This window comes from Syngnathoides biaculeatus, chromosome 15 (genome assembly GCF_019802595.1).
Source record: "Syngnathoides biaculeatus isolate LvHL_M chromosome 15, ASM1980259v1, whole genome shotgun sequence".
In the NCBI taxonomy this organism is placed as follows: domain Eukaryota; kingdom Metazoa; phylum Chordata; class Actinopteri; order Syngnathiformes; family Syngnathidae; genus Syngnathoides; species Syngnathoides biaculeatus.
In genome coordinates this window covers 18,817,567-18,841,097 of record NC_084654.1, presented here as the reverse complement: position 1 = coordinate 18,841,097, position 23,531 = coordinate 18,817,567, and the positions used below count along the sequence as shown (strand labels likewise).

Here is a 23,531-nt window from a genome sequence, read left to right as displayed (position 1 = left end):
GCCGTGAGCATGAAAGTGCAAAGTTGTGTAGTCACAGAGTACTCTTATCCATCCATCCATTTTCTTAGCCGCTTATCCTCACAAGGGTCGCGGGGAGCGCTGGAGCCTATCCCAGCTGTCAACCGGCAGGAGACAGAATGCAAACGCCACACAGGCGGGTCCGGGATTGAACCCGGGACCTCAGAACTGTGCCGCCTACATGTATCTAGCTTCAACAAAATACAGGTGCTAGCAAAATTAAGCTAGCTTTAGCAACAAAAACAAGCCGACGTTAGCCTCGGCTACTGCATCGGTTGCATGGTTCATTTATAAAGGTGTTACGATCGCGCTAAATGTTACCTATGCGAAGTTGCATTTTTTTGGTGAGTGTACAATCATTTAAAATTCAAAAGAGGAGTCTGCATTGCTTCTGAATATTCTCAGCTGCCTTTGTTGTGCTTCTGTTTGTGAGTCTTGGGTTGGCGAATGAGGGATGGGCAATTTCTCATTTTCCAGATGTTGATTTTTCCAGCATATTTTCAGGAACGCTCCCGAAGCCCACTAGAAGTGTGGTGCAAATCGTCAGTTTTCAGTCATGTACTACTGGGTATATTACAAAAAATACATATATTTTGATGGCAAACTTGCCTTCAAAAGTTCAAATTGCACCTAATGTAATTGGCATTTTTATTTTAATCGATCATCCAGCGCTGTACATTTTGTTAGGTGCAGTTGTATGAACTGTTTGATTTCAAACTTTCATTTAGGTAAAGCATTTAACTTTTATGTGCAGTAAATTTGGATTGAATCATCATTTAAGTGTGCTTTATATTTTTCTTCTATTAAAGTGCTATGTCAATGTTCAAGCTTTGCAATAAAATAAAATATTTTATAGGAAAACCTCTGCCTCATTTTTTTATGAATACTTGAGCTTACCACACTTTTTTTTTGTTTGTTTTGTTAATGTTGGCCATTATGCTTGTACTGTACTTGGTGCAAACAGTTTGAGAATCACTGGTTTAGGGCAGCAGAGATCTTTCTGGAAGATTAGCGGAGTTCCCAGCAGCCTGGAGGACGACTGTGCCCCCCCCCCCCCCACCTTTCCTGCTCCTCATTCCCCCTTGTTGACTCAGCTCCGCAAGGTCCTGCTATCAATTTGCGAGCGGCGTCAAGCCGGGAGGAGACCTGCGCTTACGGTAATGCGGCCCCTCTTTTTTTTTTTTTTTTTTGGCAGACATGCGTGGCTGAGCGGGAAGAAATGGCCAGGGAGCAAGTTTGAATCATTTTTATGGAGTGCTCCAAGCCAAGAACATGAAGTCTGTATTTAAAATTTAAAAAAAAAAAAAAAAAAAGTCAAAACCCGGGTTTCAACTGACCCCCTTCTTCTTTTTTTTTGGATCGTTTTCAAAATGTCTGCGATTCGCTGACTCAGCAGACAGCAGAAGTGGGTGGTGCATGGGGACAAAAGGTCAACCCAACAGACAACTTTCTAGTTGTCCAACCTGTTTGTGAGTCGCAAATGCAGCGTGATGTGTTTAATGACAATCTGTGGACTTATACGGGAAAACTTTGTCCGCCATTGGTGGTCTGGATGTCATTCACGTCGCCATGTGAGTGACTGGTCAGTTCGCCTTCACTGGCCAGCCTATCAGTACCCCACGATGGCCATTAGATGGCACCAAAGCAATATTTGATATTAGACATGGCTTTGGCTTGAGTACAAAAACAGCAAAATGTGAAGCTTCTGTGTGTGTGCGCGTGTATGTGCAAGCACAAGTAATGCAGGCTACCCCCCCCCCCACAAATGCGGAGCTACGACTACACTGTGACAATCCATCTATCCATTTTCTTAGCCCTTTATCGTCACAAGGGACGCGGGGAGTGCTGGAGCCTATCTCAGCTGTCAACGGGGCGGAGGGGGGGGGGGTACACATTGGGTCAATTTAATTTCCACCCCTTCCCTGGAGCCTTCTGTTTGGAGCCCCAAGATGAACGTGGTAGGATAGCAGCCTGATGAATTAGGAGACACGTAATCACCCGTCGCCCCCTGCTGGCCGTGCCCTATGCTATCAGGACATTTTCAAAATGCCATATTTTGTATTACAAATAGCTTTTTTAATATATTTAATATTTTCTGGCAATTTGTGTACTTTCTAAGAGTGACTGCTATTTTAAAATTGGATAACATTTTTTTAACATATGGTACAGTTCATGTCATCCTGTTTCATCTTTTAATTACTCAACAAACAAGTTATTATAAAGGAACACATTTTGACAAACTAACTTTACTAACTTTGCGTTTATTGTCACTGACGCAGGCAAAATGTTGAACCCATTCACAAGGAACAATCTTTAACTGAACAGTTCAAGTCAGAGTCCATGCAGATTTGACGTTAAAAACATCAAATGGAGCAGTTGCTCTTGAGCCTTTTGCACCAAGTCACCCCCCCCCCAAAAAAAAAAAAAAAAAAAAACGTAATTCTCCGAGCATGTTTGACGCACATGTGATGATTGGTTTGGAATGAAATCCAGAATGAGATTGCCCGAGTGGCCGCTGCCTTTGCAAAATCTGAAAATGGCCTGTTGGACTACCATCAGGATTTTTCCGACTGAAGACTCAAGGTTTAGGTCACAAGTATTCCCAAATGGCTTAGAGTAGGGGCGTCAAACTCATTTTTGTCACGGGCCACATTGTAGTTCCGGTTTCCTTCAGAGGGCCGTCATGACTGTGAAACCATAAAAATCGTTTATCGCCTCATCATATTTACATGTGAAATGTATGAATTACTTTTGGAATCAGAAATCAAGGGTAATGTTTTTTTTCATCTATTGTTGATAAAAACACTTGCAATACCTCAACATTATGCTTTATGATATGACAATTTGAAATCTTGGTACAGATTTTAACTAGAATCACGCAAGTTAACATACATGATTAGCCTTCGCGGGCCACATAAAATCAAGTGGCGGGCCGGATCTGGCCCCTGGGCCTTGAATTTGACACCTGTGGCTTAGATTGATTTCTGGAAATACAACTTTAGGCCAACATGCACCGTAAAAGTTGTCATAAAATGTCTTAACACTTGTCTGATTGTTAAAAACAAGTTAATTTTATTCATGTGGCAAATCTCTATCCAATGACAACTGATTTTGAATAACATTGCTATAATGTCATTTTCTGTGGACCACTGACAAACTAGCATAACAAAACAATACTTTTCAAACTTAGTGTTTATATGTTCCAGTTGTTTGTATTTATCTATATTTTCCTTTTGTCGTCATGCATTGACCAGAGTTTGCCTCCCAACCGACAAACCCAAATATGACATTTAAAGATTTTTTTCCTTCCATTTTGACTTTTGTTCCAAAGGCATTAAAAATGCTGCAAACTCACAAATTGTAGTTAGTAACTGAGAACCAGGATGTAGCCTGCTCAAGTACGAACCGATGCAAAAATCGACATAATAATTTGATATTCTTGTCTATTCATCTTTTGTACTTACTATATACACTTCCCAAATCCCTGGCCCGGTGACCCAGTGACCCCCGACCCCTTGGGGCACCCCGCCTTTTGTCAGCGCGTTCCCACAGCTACAAAGTTGCTGAGAAGCACCCACGGCCCACGCGCGTCTAGCCGAGCGGGTTCACAGTTCAGCCTCGGTCCTTTTCTCTAAATGTCACTCCGCATTAGATCAATCGTCTTTTCGACCTAAATCGGGAAGTCCATTGATCATGTTTAACTGCAAAATATAATGGCCTCATTATTTATTTGTTTTCACTTTTTTTTTTTAAGAAACAAAACACAATTTTACAAAAACATTAAGTGCTCCATGTCATACCATTAAAAAAATGCTTGTATGAAATCAAATCAGCAAATATACGTATAAATACAACAATCCCCTTATATGTACAAATACAAGGGAGATAAACAATAAATGCTGATTGAAAAATTACTACAAATTCTCAGAATCTATACATACTGTAGTCGAAGAAATGGAAATAAAACCACTCAGGCAAAATAAAAAAATAAAATAAAAGGAAGAAAATCACACCCAAACACACACTTTCAAGTTTTGTTAGGACAGGACAATTAGCTTATTTCTAAAAGTCCAAAATATAGCAATTACATCAAATATTACATTTACAAATGGTGTCGGAACCCCATCCTGTCCACATTTGAGCACAAAGGAGCAAACGAGAGAGGAAACTGCGGTAATTGTGCTTCACTACGTCCGCATAAAATTGAGGTTTCCAAATAAATAAGAAAGACTGACCCTCCTTATTTGTTATTTTTGATTCGGCTTGAGCGCCTTTCAAAAATGAGCTGAAATTACTTCACATTGCTAACAAAAGGACTGAAGATGAGTTTTGTGAGTATTCAGTGCTTGTATTATGGCTTAGCATATTTCCTTTCCAGTGATTCAAACCTGTCAAGCTTTGTAAATGGTGTAAATAAAACGATGCTGCACCCTGGAGGCCAAACACCGCCAAGACTTTTGGGGGAAAGCAGAGAGCCGGACGTAATTCCTGAGTTTGACGTGCTATAAAACAACTGCCTGCTCTCTGTTTTGTTCGGGAGGTGGAATATGTTTGCTAGAGATACTTCAAAGAGATGTTAAAAAAATTAAAGCCAATTAAACAGAGCCACTTATCCTCACAAGGGTCACGGGAGTGCTGGAGCCAATCCCAATGCCGGCCAATCGCAGGGCACATCGAGACAAACAGCCGCACCCACAATCACAACTAGGGCCAATTTAGGGTGTTTTTCATTAAAAAAAAAAAAAAAAAATATATATATATATATATATATATATATATTCCTATTGAATCTATTCTTTTAAAATTTTTGCAAATTCTATTTTATAACCAATCACATTAATTCATTTTAATTGCCTTGATATTTCTAATAATTAGGAATTCATTTTGCATTAATTGCATCATTTTGGCATCTTTTTTGTGGTGAAGTCCTGCTAAAAATCAAGCAAACAGCAATGATAAGAAATGGTTTGTACATTAAACATAGGCCAGAACATTTAAGTACAGTTTCTATTTTTCTAATCATTCGTGGTCATCATAAATTTCCAACAAATCTTCTTATTGAATATCATATCTGCGTTTTTACAATCGTTCCTCCAAGGTTTCCTTTTTTTTTTTTTTTTTTTTTTTTAAAAACACATGGCTGACCTGATTCATTGGCCTTACCAGCCACATGTGGCCCACGGGCCGCATGTTACCAACCTCTGATTTCAACTACTTCGTATGGAAGTAAATTAGTGCCACCAGGATTTGAATTCGAAATGCCACAGAAAACGGGATTTGAATTTGAAATGTAAAGTGATCACATTTTGCAAAGTCGCTACGATTCACTGTCTGAAATCCACCGTCTGCGCCACCAGGTAGGATTACTTCAGGTCAGAACCGAACAGCCAGCCAATCCAGTTACGCTTTCTTAGCATGTAACGTCACGTGACCAAGAAAGGCTAAATGCGATTGGCTGGGTGTTCGGTTCTGACCTGAAGTAACCCCGCCTGGTGGCACAGACGGTTGAATTTCAGACAGCGAATTGTAGCCAGTTGAATTGTAAACATTGAAAAGTTACACTGAAACACAACTATTGAAAAATGTGATCACTTTACATTTCAAATTCAAATCCTGTTTTCTGTGGCATTTCAAATTCATATCCTGGTGGCACGTATTTACTTCCATACAAAATACTTTAAATAAGTAAGTACATAAGTTGGTAACCTACAGCCCGTGGTCCATATGTGGCTGGTAAGGGCATTGCATCAGGTCAGGCATGTGTAAAAAAAAACCCAAAAAAAAAAAAAAAAAAAAAACCAAATGTAACCTTGGAGGAATGATTATAAAAAGCACCAACAACGCAGAAATGATATTCAATAACAATATTTGTTGGAAATTTACTATGACCATGAATGATTAAAAAAATAGAAACGGTACTTAAAGGTCTAGTGTCATCCCTATAAACATTCTAAAATAGATATTGAAATGAAAAATACATACAACATGATTCACTTCAATGTCTATACGAAAAATTAAATATGAGCGGAGAGCGCGTCATCCGTGCGCAAAGTTGCGGAAGTGTCATTCGACGACATCCAAGTGGTCGCCATATTGTCTCCATCCCCTGTCCGTGACGTCACCCCGGACATTCGCCATTGAAAAGACGCGGCGCACCCTACTTTGGGAGACGAACACGCCACTTCTGACACGGAAGCTCTGTTCGAAGAAGAGACCATCACACAACCGAGTGAAGTTACCGGGGGCAATATTACCCTATTGTTTCCAGCCACATTTAGATGATATGCGGATCACGGCCAAACCACCGCCTCGCCCGATCCACCTGCGGCGGTGATAAATGCCCACTTCCGGCACCACACGGGCATTATGGCTAACACGAAGGAACAACGAGCTACCTTCCCGGAGGTAAAACTAATAGAAACAAACGAGTCCACTTGAGGGGGGTCCTGCCATGTACGTCACTTCCTGTATTTTCTCGAAAACTAATCCCTCGAGAGGATTTTCATTGTGGCCGTTACAAAAAGGTGTATACGTCAAAATTAATTGTAAAAATTATGCATTTCATGACAGTGGCCCTTTAATGTTCTGGCCTGTGCGTTTAAAGTACAATCCATTTCTTATCGTAGCTGTTTGCTTGATTTTTAGTAGGACTCCACCACAAACTATTCAACTAACCCCCACAACACTTTTTTGGCAGGGTGGAACAGTGGCAAAGACAGAATCCATTGAAATCCACAGCAGGTTTGGATCAGGTTCTCCCCGTCCCCGCTCCAGAGGCTAACGTGGCTTCCTATTGCGATGTTGACAAAATGTCCCCTCACCTCTACAAGAGATCATTGAGGTCGTACGTGTCGAAGAAGTCAGACACGCCCTCGCCGTCCTCCAGGCTCCACAGGTAGTCGCTGTGGTCCAGAGGCGGGGAGAAACTGACGAAGGGGGCGGCGCCGCCTCCGCTGGGGTCGCCGGGGAAGGACGCCCCTGGTAGCTGGTCCTCAGTCATCTGCAGCAAGCTGGGGGGCAAACCCAGGAGACGCTCCACGTCCAGCAGGGAAGAGGAAGACGAGGTCGAAGCCGTCACTGTGGAGACGCACTCTGAATTTTTTTTGGGGTGTGGGGAGTGGAAAGCAATGTTTTTTTTTTTTTTTAAAGGTCAAGTCTCATGCCTATAAACATTCGAAAATAGATATTGTAATGAAAAATACATATAACATTATTCACTTCAATGTCTATACGAAAAAAATAAATACGAGGGGAGAGCACGTCATCCATGCGCAAAGTTGCGGAAGTCTTATTCGAAATTCAGGTGGTCGCCATATTGCATCTTCTGTCCGTGACATCACACTGGGACATTTGCCATTGAAAACACGCCGTGGCCCCTACTATGGGACACGCCCCTTCAGACACGGAAGCTCTTTTCGAAGAAGAGAACATCTCACAACCAAGTGAAGTGACCGGGGCAAAATTACCCTTTCGTTTCGAGCCGTATTTAGATGATATGCGGATCACGGCCAAACTGCATGCGGCCAGGCAACCTCCCCACCTAATCCACCTCTGCGGCAGCGATTAACAACGGCGCCCGCGGCTGCGAGCGACGACGTCACTGCCCGCGAGCAACGACGACACCGTAGCCAAACCGCCTCCTCGTCCGATCAACCCAAGCTGCAGAGATGAGCCACTGCAGCCCAGAGCAGCGACGAGCCAGCCTGGATGCGCCGCGTCCGCCGATTACGGCTTTGGCACGAAGGAACAACGAGCTACCTTCCAGCAGGTCAAACTAGTATAGTAAGTTTCTTTCGGCTTGTCCCTTTCGGGGTCGCCACAGCGTGTCATCTCAGATGAACGCACATATGTTTGGCACAATTTTTACGCCGGATGCCCTTCCTGACGCAACCCTTCTCAGGGAGTGGAGGCCCCAGTGGGATATGAACCCACAACCCCTGGTTTATCAAACCAGTGCTCTAACCACTGAGCTACAGGGCCTCCCTAGCAGGTCAAACTAGTATAAACATACGAAAAATCATGTATTTCATGACAGTGGACCTTTAAATATTTCATGGGAAATGTGAAAACTACTGTAAATATATTAGAAGCTATAGTTTATGCACCGATTAGCATAGTTAATCACAGTGGTAACTATATGTGCGTGTTTTTTGCGAGATACGAGCAGTCACTCGAGCCATTTTTGAATTTTGACTTGTGAGAAACAAGTGCACTAAATGGTGGCAGCATACTTCACGATAAACTCCAGTTTGACATATCGTGAACAATTCTTCAAATATGAGGTCAAGTGCTTCACTCGAGCTTCTTTTTCCACTCTCAGTGCAAGTTTACTATCAAATAAAAAATTTCAAAATCCATTTAAACCTATCGCCAACATTTGATACTCTGCTAGCTTAATGCTAACAAACAGAATGAAAAATGCCACAGATGGGCTAAGGAAAGCATGGAATGTTACGAGCTCGGGTCACCTGATCAAATTCAACTCGGAAGTCAAGGGCACCAGTGTCAATGTCTTTGGTATAATCTACAGTAGACCCTGAATTATTATTTATGAATCCACTGCACATCAACACTGTGAAATTTTCATTTGAAACTCGAACCTTTGTTTGACGACCTAAACCATCTTTGAAATCAAAACCCTTATTTGAAACCCCAATCCAGGCTTCCAACCCTAACTTGAAATGCCAACATTGGCTTCAAACCCTAATTTGAAACCTGAACCCTTGTTCAAAACCATAAACCAGGGAAAAAGTCCAAACATACCTTCAACAAGCTCTTCTTTGACGCCGCTGAGGCTCGCTGGTGTTGCGGTGGACTTTTCCGGCGTGACTGAGCTTTTAACCGGACTGGCGTCTTCCAGTCCCTCCTCTGGACACAGGTACACTTCTATGGGACCGTTCTTACTCTTCAGATAGATCTGTAACGAGCCCTGGCAATTGAAAAAAAAAAAGGTTTCTCATTGATTTGATATTGTTTCAAATGTTTATTTTTCCAGCCTGACCTAACATGTTGGCATTATTTTATGCTCTTTCTGGAATTCTTTAGAATGCCACAAGAGGCAGTTTGAAGCTTGAGTTAAAGCGCAAGATTCTGATTCTGAACGAAGGTTCCCCTTCAATTTGCAGGGATGCATCTCTATCTTTAGGTGTCGGGGAGGGGCTTAGTTTAGCCTGGGTTGTTAGTGGATGTTATGGAGTCTTGGACGCATGTGCATGGGGACATGAACCGCATTTATTTACCCGAAATCAGGCCAGCTGTTTTAAAGGTTTCTGATGTTATAGTGGCTCTATAGTGGCCTCAGTAAAACGCCCATCCATCCATTTCCTTAGCTGCTTATCCTCACGAGGGTCGCGGGGAGTGCTGGAGCCTATCCCACTTTGTCAACGGGGTACACCCTGAACTGGTCGCCAGCCAATCGCAGGGCACATAGAGACAGACAGCCGCACTCACAATCACACCTGGGGGCAATTTAGAGTGTCCAATTAATGTTGCATGTTTTTGGGATGTGGGAGGAAACCGGAGTGCCCGGAGGAAACCCACGCAGGTACGGGGAGAACATGCAAACTCCACACAGCGAGACCCTAACCCTTACCCCATCCCTAACCCTAACCCTTCGGGGATTGAACCCAGGACCTCAGAACTGTGAGGCCAACGCTTTACCAGCTGATCCACCGTGCCGCCCAGGACAACGTGAAATATGAATTAAAATCATCCACGTATTCCTGAGTTCCAGACGTTTATCTGTTGAAAGGCCCGACTAGTGAAGACGTCTGCCTACCTCTCCATTTCTAGGCCAGCACTGTCAACATAATCCTGCGCTCTCACAAATGGGTGGCAACCAATCAGAAGAAAGGGGGCGGTCTTGGCCAAATATGGGCAAAGCGGATACAAAACTGGGTCAAACAGAAGTAGCTGTCAGAGGGGCCTTTTCTGCTCTTATACTTTGATACTACGGCCCTGTTAGATGGCGCTATAAATAACCAAAATATGGGACCTTTAAGAGAAATGCTGCAACATGAGTTTGAAATGATATGGCATATTTTGGAATCAAGCGTGGTATATTTATGGCTGAAACTAGAGACCTAAAAAGGCAGGTCACGGTCAGACAGTGAGCAGCAGGCGTTAAAAACAAAATGGAGGATTGAAACAAGAAGAGTGCAGAATCGTGAAGTGTCAAACAAAAGACGCGCCCTCACCGCCTCCATGTCTGGCACCTCCAGCTTGGTCTCAGAGGGGGCTTTAACGGCGATCACCGTCTGGTCTCGGAGACTGCCGATGGAGCGGATGTCCTGGTACGTCACGTAGCCCAGCGTGGAAGTCATGGGTTAAGGGGGGGGGGGGGGGGGGGGGAATGGAATCCCAAGAACAAGAAACAAGATACTCGACGTAAACTCGAATATTTGCTTCGTGTAGGGAACCAGCGTTATATCTGCGTTATAAAGGATATCTCAGGTTGTCTTTGTGCTCCGTGAGCTGCTTGAGCTGCGCGCTGCTGGAGTGGATCAGCTCATCCAGCGATCGCTCGGCTCGCTCCAGGTCTCGGAGATCTTTGCGCAACGCTCCGGCCTTCTCTCCTCCGGCGGCGCCGCCTTCGAAGACGTCGCCGACCCTGCGGGAACAGTGCAAACGAGTGTTGCAGTGTGCGGTGAGAGGTGGCTCAATATTTTAATACCTCTCCTCATTAAATGAGAGTCACAAAATTTGAAGATACTTCAGTGATACTTTTCAAATATGGTAAGAAATCTTTTGATGGTTTAGGCTAGTTGTTCGCAGAATTAAGGAAGCCAAGGTGTTGATGGAAACGTACAGAGAAGGTCAGGGGTGCACATTTCGTCTTTGCGGATCGAAATACAGGAAGTATGGTATTGCATGTCCAGTTCTGGAGTGGCAGAGAAGTAATGGCAATCGTACAGAGTATGTAGGAAAGCTGTAAGATCCCAGTGAAGGGTACTGTGGGTATGACAGAGGAATTTTGTAGATGGGAGTGCATCAGGGATCGACCCTGAGTCCCGTCGTGTTTGCAACCCGGTTGACAGAAGCAATTTGACTGGAAGCCCCGTGGACCTCGATTTTTTTTTCCCCCCATCTTCCCAAGAAAATATGGTTTCTACTTCAAATAACTGTTGTTGCGCAAAATTGGGGGGTGGGGCGGGAGGGACATGAATCATCGAACGCATCAGTCATAAGATAAAAAACTAATTAAAGAATAAAATTTCTGTAGAATTTGAAGCGCTGAAATTAAATGCTGGTGGAATTCACTGACTGAATTGTTCAAATTTAGAATATTCGATAAATGGACCTTTGATTCGTAGAAAAGGATTTGCGGCGCGCTAAGGTTTTTATTCAGTTACCCAAGTTCTACAGCCACTAGGGGTCAAACTGTATCCAAATGTGTTCTTCTTTGCACTTACAGCCACTGGATGTTGTTCTTTGACTTTTTCCGGATGAGCTGGACTCCCTCGAGGACGTTGGTGATGTCGTAGATCCTCCTCTTTTGGACCTCCAGCACCTCCGTGGCCCAGTTCAGGTCCAGGACGCCATCGGGGGACTCGGCGATGAGGCCCACAAATTTCTTGGTCAGCAGGCCCAGCGAGGTGTCGTACCTCGTCCGCTCACCCGGCGACTTTGGGGCTAAAAGGTAGGAAGAAAAATAATAAGCGGTGCAGAAAATGGACAGATGGAAAAACACGTTCCTTTTTTTTTTTCATTTTGTATACTTACTTCGTGGACTGGCCGGAACGCCGCCTTTGCCTTTTGGGGTGCGGAACTCGGGGAGAAAAACTGGGGCTTCGAGATCTAACTTCCTTTTAGCCTACAGAAAGAAGAGATGACACATTTTAAGTTACGCATAAAAATATAAATTCCAAAAGTAGGCCCCCTTCAAGTCTGCCGCGTATTGGGCTCTTACGGCAAAATAAACGTGATAATATATGATGTAAAAATTTCAAGAAAAAAAAAAAAGTTTTTAATGCCATGAGTAAAATTAATTACAAACTATTTGTTTCTATAACAAAGTTGCAAAAAACAAAAAAGGAGAATGAAAAGTTGTACATTTTTTCCAGAACAGCTGCAAAACACGAAACGGTAATTTTTTTTGTACACACGCTTTCAACCCTGTGATTTATGTGGTGATCCGGCTAATTTGTGCATTTGTGCCGCAAGGGGACACTCGAGCGGAAAAGGTAAGAGTGAGACTGGTGGAATATATGTGCCGAGGAGGTGACTTTTACCGGCCCTGTTAGCGCTGCGCTAGCGTGTTTCTGCTGTGTTACTGGCGTGTCGGAGTTGATATTTACCGGTAAGTTTTATTTTAACCAGCCCTGATAGCGCTGCGCTAGCGTTGTGCTAACATGTTGCTGCTGTGTTACTGGCGTGTCTCTGATATTTACCGGTAACTTTGATTTTAACCGGCCCTTTTAGCATTCGCGCCGCGCTAGCGTGAAACTCTTTCTGTGTACCGTTTTTGTAAATATGTCGTGTTTCAATGCAGGCACTTGCGGCTTTTCCACAGCTGCGGCGTATCTATGTACCAAATGGTATTTGCTTCACAAATGTACTGGGTGAGGCTTGTAACCAGGTGCGCTCTGTAGGGAGTTAATTTCGGTAGTTTTTTTGAAGATAAATTTGTAGGGATACGAAAAACATCACACCCTTACCCGGGAAAAAGATTTTGAATTAGAAATATAATGCATTTCTTCATCTGTCATCAACACATAGTGCCAGGCACAATTAAAAGCTCTTCCATTAGATGGCAGAAGGAAATATTAAAGCTGTGTATCCACCCGGTTCTTTGGAGCAAAAAGTTCTGGAGACTACACACTGTAAGTCAATTTGTAAATACCTCGAGGCGAGATTGTCATTATTCATACGATTTGTGACATTTTTGTCAGATGGTGTGCCGAGACATTTTTGCAAAATATTAAACGGGTGCCAACTGGCCCGATCAAGATTAGGAAACAGTGCCTCATCTTATCAAACCTGCACGACAGGTTATGAGTTGGCATTAAACGTCGACGCGAGCCTGGCAAGTGCGTTTGGAACATTCTTTGATGGAAAGCCAAAATGACGCTCTTGGGGCGACAAACAATTCCACGCAACAGTCAAATTTGGGCTTCTTGGAACACACCTCACTGACAGCATCCTCGCGGCCTTCAAGCTTCCTCCTCTGTTGAAAACTTGGCAACGCTACAAGCTATTGCTATGCCAGAGAAGCTACTTGTTGTCGCTAATTATCCCAGACAGCTGGCAATGTCTCCGAGACGCGAAATGTGGCGAGACGTGTCGGACGGTGAAAGCCGCCATTGTGCTTAGCGCGCTCATGTATGTCACGTCCACCTGTTAGCCGACGACATCTGGAGCTACGTGGAACTTATAGGAAGCATGCGGGCTAACGTAGTAAAAATACTGACACACACAAGGACAAAAAAACTTTCTTCAAAAGAAATCTAAGCATAACATGAGAGCAAATAGAGAACAAAAAAAAGTGCGCAATATACACATATATGGCTAAAGTATACACGCTCTGTACCAAAGTACAGACTGAAATGTCAAAGCTTTGCTAACGTTGTTAACCATGTCACAAAAGTACAAAATTAGCTGACAAAAACTACAAAGATACACCTTACTTGTTTGTTTGATTAGATGAAAAGAACACTTCTTTGGTATTTGTTTTGCCTTGAAAACACCATTTAATGAACCTTTGTTTTTTTCTCATTTTGGTATTTGCAAATTTGGCAGATTTGTTTTGAACCTATTCGCTGTTATTTGGGGAAAAACAAACCTATTTGCTGTTTTGATGACCAGGCCAAATAAATTTTTTTTCTTCCCCGTAAATGACTGTACTTCCAGAGTTTTGCTATTCTTGACAGGGCTATTGTTCCCTATCTGTTGCTAATACCAGAGTTTCACTATATTTAGCCATGGAGATCAAATATCCTCCAACAAAATCACTATACTGCAATAAAACCATTATAGTTTGCCTTTTAAATGTTACATTTTACAGCCGCATTCCACTCACAAAGCCACAATGGAGGCCGCCACATTGCGAGCCGCTAAATTTTCACTCAACTCTGCGCTGCTAGGCTCCGGTCCAGCCAGCCCCCCCATCTTGTCACAAAGCTCCAACAGGCATGTTGTGTGAAGAGCGATATTTTAATAAGACAATTTCAGTTGTTTAGTTGATTACTTGTAGTATTCTAAATAAGCAGTCGTGTATTTACATGCAGAGATACCATGACATCTGATATACTATATATTCACCAGAGTCCATGTTCGTTATCTATTATTTCTTCTTCCCGCTGGCTGTTTTTCTTTTCTTTAAAGCAAAAAAATAGATCCAAAAAGAACCAGGAACCTGTAAATCAGTTGAGAACGTGAAAGTTTCTCGAAGCGTGAAATCTCCAGTTATAGCTGGCTCAGGGTTTTGTTATGATATAGGTTTTTGGTGCTGCTGTACAGTTGGGAAATGGCCGTTTTAGCCTGCAGTTTGCAGCTGTACGGCGGTGGATCGAGTAAGGGATTATTTTCTGGTGAGTCAACCGTTTTGTGCAAACAGCATTCCAACACATGGATTCCTGACAGTCCATAGAAGTGGATCCCCTGGCGGGGTATACATATACAGTCCACTGTATGTGCATGTTTAGTTCCCAAGACTTTGATCGGCCAAGTTCTTCAAATTTAACACCTGACTTTCAGGAAATGTAACCAGTAAGAGGTGGCTCAATATTGTAATACACTTTGAAAACATATTTTTGATAAACTTGTACAGCTTTGACCCTGCAGGTTTAAATACACCAAATTTGAACCCTCTACCTCGTTAACTGAGAGTCACAAAATTTGAAGATACTTCAGTGATACTTTTCAAATATGGTAGGAAATCTTTTGATGGTTTAGGCTAGTTGTTCGCAGAATTAAGGAAGCCAAGGTGTTGATGGAAACGTACAGAGAAGGTCAGGGGTGCACATTTCGTCTTTGCGGATCGAAAGAGAGGACGTATGGTATTGCATGTCCAGTTCTGGAGTGGCAGAGATGTAATGGCAATCGTACAGAATACGTAGGAGAGATGTAAGATCGTGGTGAAGGGTACTGTGGGTCTGACAGAGGAATTTTGTAGATGGGAGTGCACCAGGGATCAACCCTGAGTCCCGTCGTGTTTGCGATTGTGATGGACAGGTTGACAGGTGGAATTTGACTGGAAGCCCCGTGGACCACAATTTTTTTCCCCCTCTTCTAGGCTATGACAGGGTACCCGGAGAGGAAGTGTGGTATTGCATGGCCAATTCTGGAGTGGCAGAGAAGTAATGACAAGAGTACAGAATATGTAGGAGAGCTGTAAGATCAGTGGGTCTGACAGAGGAATTTTATCCGTAGATGGGAGTTCATCGGGGGTCGACCCCGAGTCGGACAGGTTGACAGGTGCAGTCTGACTGGAAGCCCCGCGGACCTCGATATTAGCCGATGACTTTGTGATCTGCAGTGAGAGCTCGGAACAGGTGGCGGCACATTTAGAGAAGTAGAGGCATGCGCCGGAGCTGGACTTTAAATAACAGCGGTCCAGAAATCAATCCAAGCAGGTTGGACTGAGTCGAGTCTCAGCCAGAATGAAGGAAGAGGTTGGAGAGAACAGATTTTTATGATTCGGGCATGTTCAGAGACGACATAGTGGGTATATTAAAAAGGATGACATGGATTGAGCTGCCAGTACAAGAGAGAGGATATATACTGTACTGTATTTTTGAAATACTAAATGCAGCTTCTTTATTAAACACTACCTCTATGATGAGGTGATACGGGCTCAATGTCATACCAAAATAGTATATTATGAGATATTGAGATTGATATTCTTGAGTTATACAGTATTTTTATGAATATGGGAACGAGAAGGGGAAGTTAGCCAATCTGTACTTTGTGTGGAGAGTCACAGTTCCAGTACGACAAAGAGCAAGTAGCAGTCCTTGCCCTTGATCTGCAAGAGTTGCAGTATCAGCACTCGTGTTTAGCCGCGACCTCACCCCGCCCGCTCGCGGCGTTACACCCAAGCAACATCACGTGACACCCTGAAGTCATCCGCCCGCCAGATTGCCACCGGAGTCGTGCAATCTATGGTGACGTGCGAAAAAAAAAACAAAACGTTGCAAGCACCGGCAGCAAACCTTTCCTGTCAGGCTTCTACACAGGCCAGATTCCATCTGGGCCAAGGGCAAGTTATAGAACGCCTGCAAAAGAACTCGTCTTTCGTACACAAAACCCCCACCTGGCTACCACACCCTTGTAGTCATAGTCGAAGGACAACAATAACCAGATTGCCAAGACATCGTCAATGTTTTCTTTCAGAATGAGTTGGGTGGATCTGCCATATCGAGCTTATTTTTCGCTTTAGCGGGGCTCGACTACATGCAAACTGTGTGAAAGATCTCCAAGTCCAGGTCTGAAACACCAACGGTGTTTATGTTTTGGTGTAGAAACAACTAAAAAAAAACTTTCCAACACATATTTAAATCGCACTTGTAGGGTGCCAAACAGCCGTGGCCCATGATTACAAGCCGAAGATTTGGGACTGGAAATTGAAGAACAAAAACAATATACAATATATGTAAAACAATTCCTAAAATGAGGAATACCACGATCAGATATTACGTTCGATAGCTGCGTTCCGGGGCGGCACGGTGGATCAGCTAGTAAAGTGTTGGCCTCACAGTTCTGAGGTCCCGGGTTCAATCCGGGATTCACCGGTGTGGAGTTTGCGTATTCTCCCCGTGGGTTTCCTCCAGGCACTCGGGATTCCTCCCACATCCCAAAAAACATCCAACATTAATTGGACACGCTAAATTGCCCATAGGTGTGATTGCGAGTAGGGCTGTTTGTCTCCAAGTACCCTGTGATTGGCTGGCGACCAGTTCAGGGTGTCCCCCGCCTCCTGCCCGTTGACAGTTGGGATAGGCTCCAGCACTCCTTCGTGAGGATAAGCGGCAAAGAAAATGGATGGATGGATAGCTGCGTTACTTCATATGAAGTGTAATAACATGTAACAGAAAATGCCATTACGGTACACTCGTGCTTGCACTAACATTTACGAATGAGAGTTCGAAACTGCCGACAATTCCAAGCACCACCATTTTTTTTTTTTTAATGTGGACTTTTGGTTTTAGGTCCAACCAGAACCAAGCAACGGTCCAATGGCCACTTGAAGAGGACTGAAACGGGCTCGAAGGCGACTTTCAGTGTAAGCGCACTGTTGTCAAAATATGAGGTGACAACATCTCTTGGGGGGGGTCCCACACAGCGGTTCAGAGCGATCCAAACAAACACGCTTTGACTTCCTGTGACGGAAGAGTTTTGAATTAGCAGTTGAACGCGCGCGTCGCTGATGCGTACGATACAAACGGCGCCTGAGCTGTTATGCGGTAAACAGCGACTCTTATGGGTCCGTTTCATTCAATTTCAAGTAACGAGCATAAAGAGTCGAATGTGAAAGCGAAAAAGAATCCGTTGGACTTTGGATGGAAGACTTCTTTTTTTTTTTTTTAATATATTTATTGCCAACACCATCGACAGGACACAGATCAATTGGCTTGTGCTGCTTACTTTTCTTTTACAAGCTTGTTGCCACACTTAAAAAAATGTATTTTCCAACTTGCCGTTCAGTTCTTGCAAAGTTCTGCGCACTGTGGTCAAGCCGCCGTGTCACATGAGGACATCGAACCAAAGAGGAATTGAACTATGGACTATTTTGCAACAATTACAACACTGTAAAATGATGCACTTTTTTTCTCATGTATCAAGAAAAAAATGAAACTGATTTTTTTTTCCCCCCTCTTGCTCTTTTCATAATTTGCACAAGATTAAACCGTAAAATCCTCAACACATTTTTCTCACAAAATTAACATTTTCTTGTATGATCACAAACTTTTGAAAAATAATAGTTTGTCTTTTCCCCTCAAAATATTGTAAATGCCTAATTCTAAGATAAGAAATAAAAATTCATAGGATTCTGAGGATTTGGATAATTTTAAGTTTAAACAACATCTCTAAATGATACAGCTGTCAAATATCATTATTGATATCGCTTCTGAGTATCACATCGAGCTACATTCGGCTTTATTTTTGACCAAAGACATTTGAGCCCCAGGCGCTGTCACATGACTGCTTCAACGATGCAACGTGACCAGCTAGCAAAGTAAATCAACGCATAAACAAACATTTTCCTTTATTATTCCATCCATCCATCCATTTTCTTTTGCCGCTTATCCTCAGCTGTCAACGGGCAGGAGGCGAGGTCGACCCTGGACTGATCGCCAGCCAATCGCAGGGCACATGGAGACAAACAGCCGCACTCACAATCACACCTTGGGGCAATTTAGGGTGTCCAATTAATGTTGCGTGTTTTGGGGTTGTGGGAGGAAACCGGAGTGCCCGGAGAAAAGCCACGCAGGCACGAGGTGGGGCTGGGATTGAACCCGGGACCTCAGAACTGTGAGCCCAACGCTTTACCAGTTGATCCACCGCCTATCTATTTATTTATGTATTTATTTCATTTTATGCCAATTTGCACAATATTGACCACTTTGGTCGCAATAAATCTGATGCCATTTTCATAGCATTTCATCTTTTTTTTCCCCTCTAAATCAGGCTTATTGTTTTGTGCTCGCTCAGCCACACGCCATTGTACAAATACTACAGCATGCCATGTACCGTATAGACAGTCCACACATGTTTGGGAGGGAAGCAAAGACCACTATCAGTGCGAAAACACTCCAAGTCTATTGCGTCCTTATCGGCAGCCGCTGGCCCACTTCTGACGACAGGACAATAAAGATGACGGCGCGCCAGTGGGGCGGTGTGCAACTCGCAGCCCCCGGCCGGAGCAACAGATAATAATTATAAGAATTTCCCGTGGCGTGCAACTCTAAACGACAAAAGAAAGATTTATTTACTGCTCGCACCAGACGTGGAAGATGTTTCGGAGGGCAGGTGGCCCCCTCGCCGGTACTTAGGCGACACTAATCCTCTCGCGAGGGCTACTAGCAACGACCAGGCCGAGGGCGAGTGCTGGGTCAGCGCGAGATTTGGACCCAAGCACGATGTCACCCCCTTAACCTTTTTTAGCTTTGGCCCAATATGACAAACAACAGCTGGCATTGGGGGCGGAGGGGGGGGGGGGGGTGCAACTCGCAGCGGAATTGATGTCGAACAGTGCAGTTGTCCATGATGACCTTTTGAACCCGCCCCGTTCACTCCCGAAGCGAACAAGTTACACCGGCGGGCAGGTGGAACTGATGTTACACGAGTAAAAAAAAAAAAAAGATGAAAAATGAAAACAAATAGAGACTAGGTTGATGGCTAATATGGCTAGATAATTCAACACTGATAAAATACCAAGCCCAGCTAGCTTCAGGCTGGTACCACAAATTTAGATATAGATCCGTCCAACATCAATAATTTGTCTATACGATAGAATTCTAAAAACGAATTCAATTATTGATATTATCGGGAAGCCTGGCATCATAGTATCGACGTTTTAGTATGGATCGATTCAACGCTAATGCCTCTCTTGATAAGTTTTCACCTCACAATAACAAGTTTCAAATATTAATGCTGTACTCGCTCTTGTATATTGTATCAATCTACACACACAGCACTAATATTAGGAACATTAGTATGAGAGTACACCACATTTTGAACAAAAAAAAAGTTCAAATGTCAATATTTTGTCCTGTATTGGGAAGGTTGCTGCCCCCCATACAGTATAGAAAATAAATATTAATATTTTTCCCAGCATTGAGGATGTCGGGGGGGATGTCGTTTCTTTTTGTAACTTTTCTACAACACTGCACCGGCTGAAAACTTGCAAAAAATAATGATAAAAAAAGTTCCGATATCAATATTTTGTCTATGTTGGCTAGTGGGCTCGATATCGCCGTACAGATCCACTCAGAACCAGTGGAGATGATTTCTTTATGACAATGAAAACTAGCGCCACCCAGTTTGTTGGTTCATCTGTCAATAAATGTTGATATTTTGTCGTATCGTGACGAGAGCGACATGTACCCAACAAAAGTTCTGATATTGATGTTATTTATATCTTTCCGGTTAATACCTACGAAGACACTTTTCTTCATGTAACTTTTCAATAATGCCACACAAAAGTAAAAAAAAAGAATAACAGAACAAAAATTGATAATTTATCAGGAAGGCTGGTAACATAGTCACCATTATTTCAAATTGTATACATCCAACACAGAAACATCGTTTTGTAGTAACTTATTTCAAATACAAAAATGGATGTTAGTGGTATCAATCCACTGCACAGCAATAATAACTTTTGATAAACAATAATGATATGCTGTCCTGGTTTAATGATCTCTATAGTTTATTATTGAGCCACCCGACAGCAATAAATGAAAAAAAAAAACTTTTCTATAAGTGAAACTGTATCTGCAGGCTCTTATCATGGTGTCCATGCACATTATTTTCAAAAACTGTATGATACTATATTGTAATAATTTTGCTGGTATGCGTCCCTCTCAGTTATGTTTGACTCTATTGTGTTTTCGGACGTCAACACCAATTCAAGCACGCATAGCAGTGCAACATTATTCCACCCACGCACGAACGCACACAGAAGGGTTCGTTGTTCGATTCCTTACCGGGAGCCGTCCGGCGGACGATCGGACGGGCTTCTGGTCCGGTCCGTGGGGGGTCGAGTAGAGGCTGTGGGCTCTTTGTTCCACCACGGCGGTGTTGGCGCAGATCTGGGTGAAGTAGCCCACCGGTACCGCGCTCAGGGGCGGACTGGACAGGCCGCCGCCGAACAACTCGCCGGCCAGGAGCTTCATCTTGGACTGGCTGCACGGAAGCCCCGACGCCTGAGTGACGCCTTTGGGCAGGCGCATCATCGTGCCCGCAAAGAGGACCCGGATTAAAATAACAATGATTATGATGACGATTATAAATAACAACAACAACAACAAAAAAAAAAAAACTCAAGTAACGATGATTACAAATTCTATAAATCTGAATATCATCGAACTCGCGCATGCAAGAAACAACAAGCCATCGATTCGGAGTGGTGACGTCAGCAAAACCGTGAACGCAGCCTGTTACAAATGTGCACAAAACAAAAGTTGACCAACGTGTTCAAAAGTCCAGAGGGTCGCACACAAAAAAAAAGACCACCGAGGGTCGGCGGAGTTAGTGCTTCCGGTTCGTCGTCGTGTGTTCGCGAGCGCTTGACCCGGTCCGCCCCAAAAGTCAGCAGGCGGCCTTGCGGGCTCCCTTCGTCTCCATTCGACGTTTTTAGCGCCAAAGTTCGTCGCGCGAAATTCACAACTCCCGCGGTTGGAGCTGCGCGCTGATTGGCCGGCGGCACGCTCGGCTTGCCCTCATTTGCATAATACGGTTGAGGGGGGGGGGGGGGAGACACGAAGGTGGGGGAAGGGGACTCCTTTTCTCTTAAAGAGGCAGTAGCCCCCTTTTTCTTTCCTTTGAGAACGTCCTTTTGTATGCTGGGAACGGAACAAAAGAGAGAATTTGAATACTATTCGGGAAAATGTGACTTACACAAATTTAAGATTGTAAAAAAAAAAAGTAACATTTCAAGGCGAGCACGGATGTTATCAATACAGTAGTATTCTACCATGTACATATTTTTTTCCCATTACAGTTGGGAAATTGTGCATTTTATAACAGTAGCAGTAGTAAATATTGTGTTTGTTTTACACCATCAAACCTCGATGATTTAATTTTATTCACATTAAAAAAAAAAGTGGCATAGCAACAATGATAAAATGCGAGTGCCATGGTGAGAACAGTTGAGCTTGAACAACATTAGCATGTCATGTCATCACCCAAGCCGCTTATCCTCACAAGGGTTGCGGGAAAGCTGGAGGCTATCCCGGCTAGCTTCGGGCCAAATGCGGACCACACCCTGAACTGGTCGCCAGTCAGTCGCGGGGCAGATATCGACGCCATCACTGAGCGGGAATCGATCCCACGCTGCCCGCACCAAAGGCAGGCGTGTCTATCACTACACCCGGGGTGTCAAACTTGTTTTTCCTGCAGGCCACATTGTGGTTCCAGTTTCCCTCAGAGGGCCGTTATGATTGTGAAACAATACGAATATTTCATCGTCTCATCGTATCGTACACAATCAATTTATGATCTACTTTTGGAATCGGAAATCAAGGCTAATGTGTTTTTCAACAATTCATGTTTGGCAACACAAAAATGCTTGGAGTGTCTCAACTTTATCATTTATGATTCGTGGCAATTTGAAATTTTTGTACAAATGTTTCCAAGGATAATTGAAATTGACACTCTAGAGTTGGCTTTGCGGGCCACATAAAATCAGGTGGCGGGCCGGATCTGGCCCGCGGGCCGTGCGTTGGACACCCGCGCCCTACACCGTCGGTGACTCCCATTTTTCCATGTAAAAATTGGATGTATTAACGACAAAGCAAGCATGGGTTTCCACGACAGTTTTAACCCTGCATATTTTATTTCGCATACAATATTCGATGATTTCCAAGCCGTCACGTGGCTATGCAGCCCCGTCACGCAAATACTGGACCACTTTGGAATGAAACCTTCTCCATTGCGGTCGCCCGCAGCCACCCAAATAGCGACGATGACCGGACAAACGCAAAGCGAAAATGTTCTCAAATGCCGCCTCGCACGCGCCCCGAGTGAGGAAAAAAGCAAAAGACAAAGAAAAAGAAAAAGAAAAAGCCCACAAAAAGCTTTTGTGGCCATCGGCAGGAGGAGAATTGCAGGACGCTCGCCCATTGGCTCGGAGGGGGCGTTGAAAGAAAACAGACCCCTCCCCCAATACGCACAGCAGCCCACGTGACTTGACACCCCGCCCCCACCCCACCCCTCCAGGGTCTATTGTCACGTGACAATTCTTTAGCAAAAGGGCTGTGATGTGATTATTCGTTCGGAAAAAAAGGAGACACTTCTTCTTTGGGAGGGCGACGACAACCCCCCCCCCCAAAAAAAAAAAAAAAAAAAAAACCTTCACTTTTTTTTTTTTGGGGGGGGGGTACATTTTAGGGATCCTCAATATAACCTACTTAATTAAAAATAAAGTTGAAAAAAAATGCAACCCACCATGCAATGCATTCCATCAATGACCAAAAAAAAATAAAAAATATGGCAGACATGCCAATTCCAACAGGAAGAAGGAAATCATCTTTTTAATTTTAATATTTCAATGCTTGAACTTTGACAAACTCCAACAGGATGTTTGGCTTAATGAGCCCCACCCAGTAGCAGGTGCAATATTTGAGACAGACGGGTGACGCGGAACCGGTCTTAGCGCTCCAAGTATCACCAAAACGACACCCGTCCATTTTCTTTGCCGCTTATCCTTACAAGGGTTGGGGTGGAGTACCGGAGCCTATCCCAGCTGTAAACGGAAAGGAGGCGGGAGGGGTACACCCTGAACTGGTTGCCAGCCAATCGCAGGGCACATAAAGACAAACAACCGCACTCACGATCACACCTTGGGGCAATTG

At 43.7% G+C, this 23,531-nt stretch overlaps 1 protein-coding gene across 2 annotated transcripts; it reads right to left on the bottom strand.

Moving 5' to 3' along the window:
- Positions 1–5,800: 5,800 nt before the first annotated feature.
- On the bottom strand, positions 5,801–21,342 carry e2f2 (E2F transcription factor 2). 2 transcript variants are annotated; one of them, XM_061843788.1, is made up of 8 exons: positions 21,150–21,342; positions 20,664–20,893; positions 11,740–11,830; positions 11,430–11,649; positions 10,466–10,627; positions 10,215–10,329; positions 8,782–8,947; positions 5,801–7,110 (listed from the first exon to the last, which is right to left on the bottom strand). In XM_061843788.1, exons 2-8 carry the CDS (start codon positions 20,850–20,852, stop codon positions 6,842–6,844), a joined length of 1,212 nt encoding a protein of 403 aa, XP_061699772.1. In that variant the 5' UTR covers positions 20,853–20,893; positions 21,150–21,342; the 3' UTR covers positions 5,801–6,841. The 2 variants fall into 2 exon arrangements, with proteins under 2 accessions (XP_061699772.1, XP_061699771.1); XM_061843787.1 differs by having other exon boundaries at positions 20,664–21,342.
- Between the last annotated feature and the right edge of the window lie 2,189 nt (positions 21,343–23,531).

Bases quoted from the DNA above. Each gene is read 5' to 3' on its own strand.
- e2f2 (XM_061843787.1), bottom strand. From the start codon at position 20,912: ATGATGCGCCTGCCCAAAGGCGTCACTCAGGCGTCGGGGCTTCCGTGC. The intron at 11,831-20,663 runs GTAAGGAATCGA...TTCTTTCTGTAG, and splicing joins CGTCCGCCGGACGGCTCCCG to GCTAAAAGGAAGTTAGATCT. The intron at 11,650-11,739 runs GTAAGTATACAA...CCTACCTTTTAG, and splicing joins CGTTCCGGCCAGTCCACGAA to CCCCAAAGTCGCCGGGTGAG.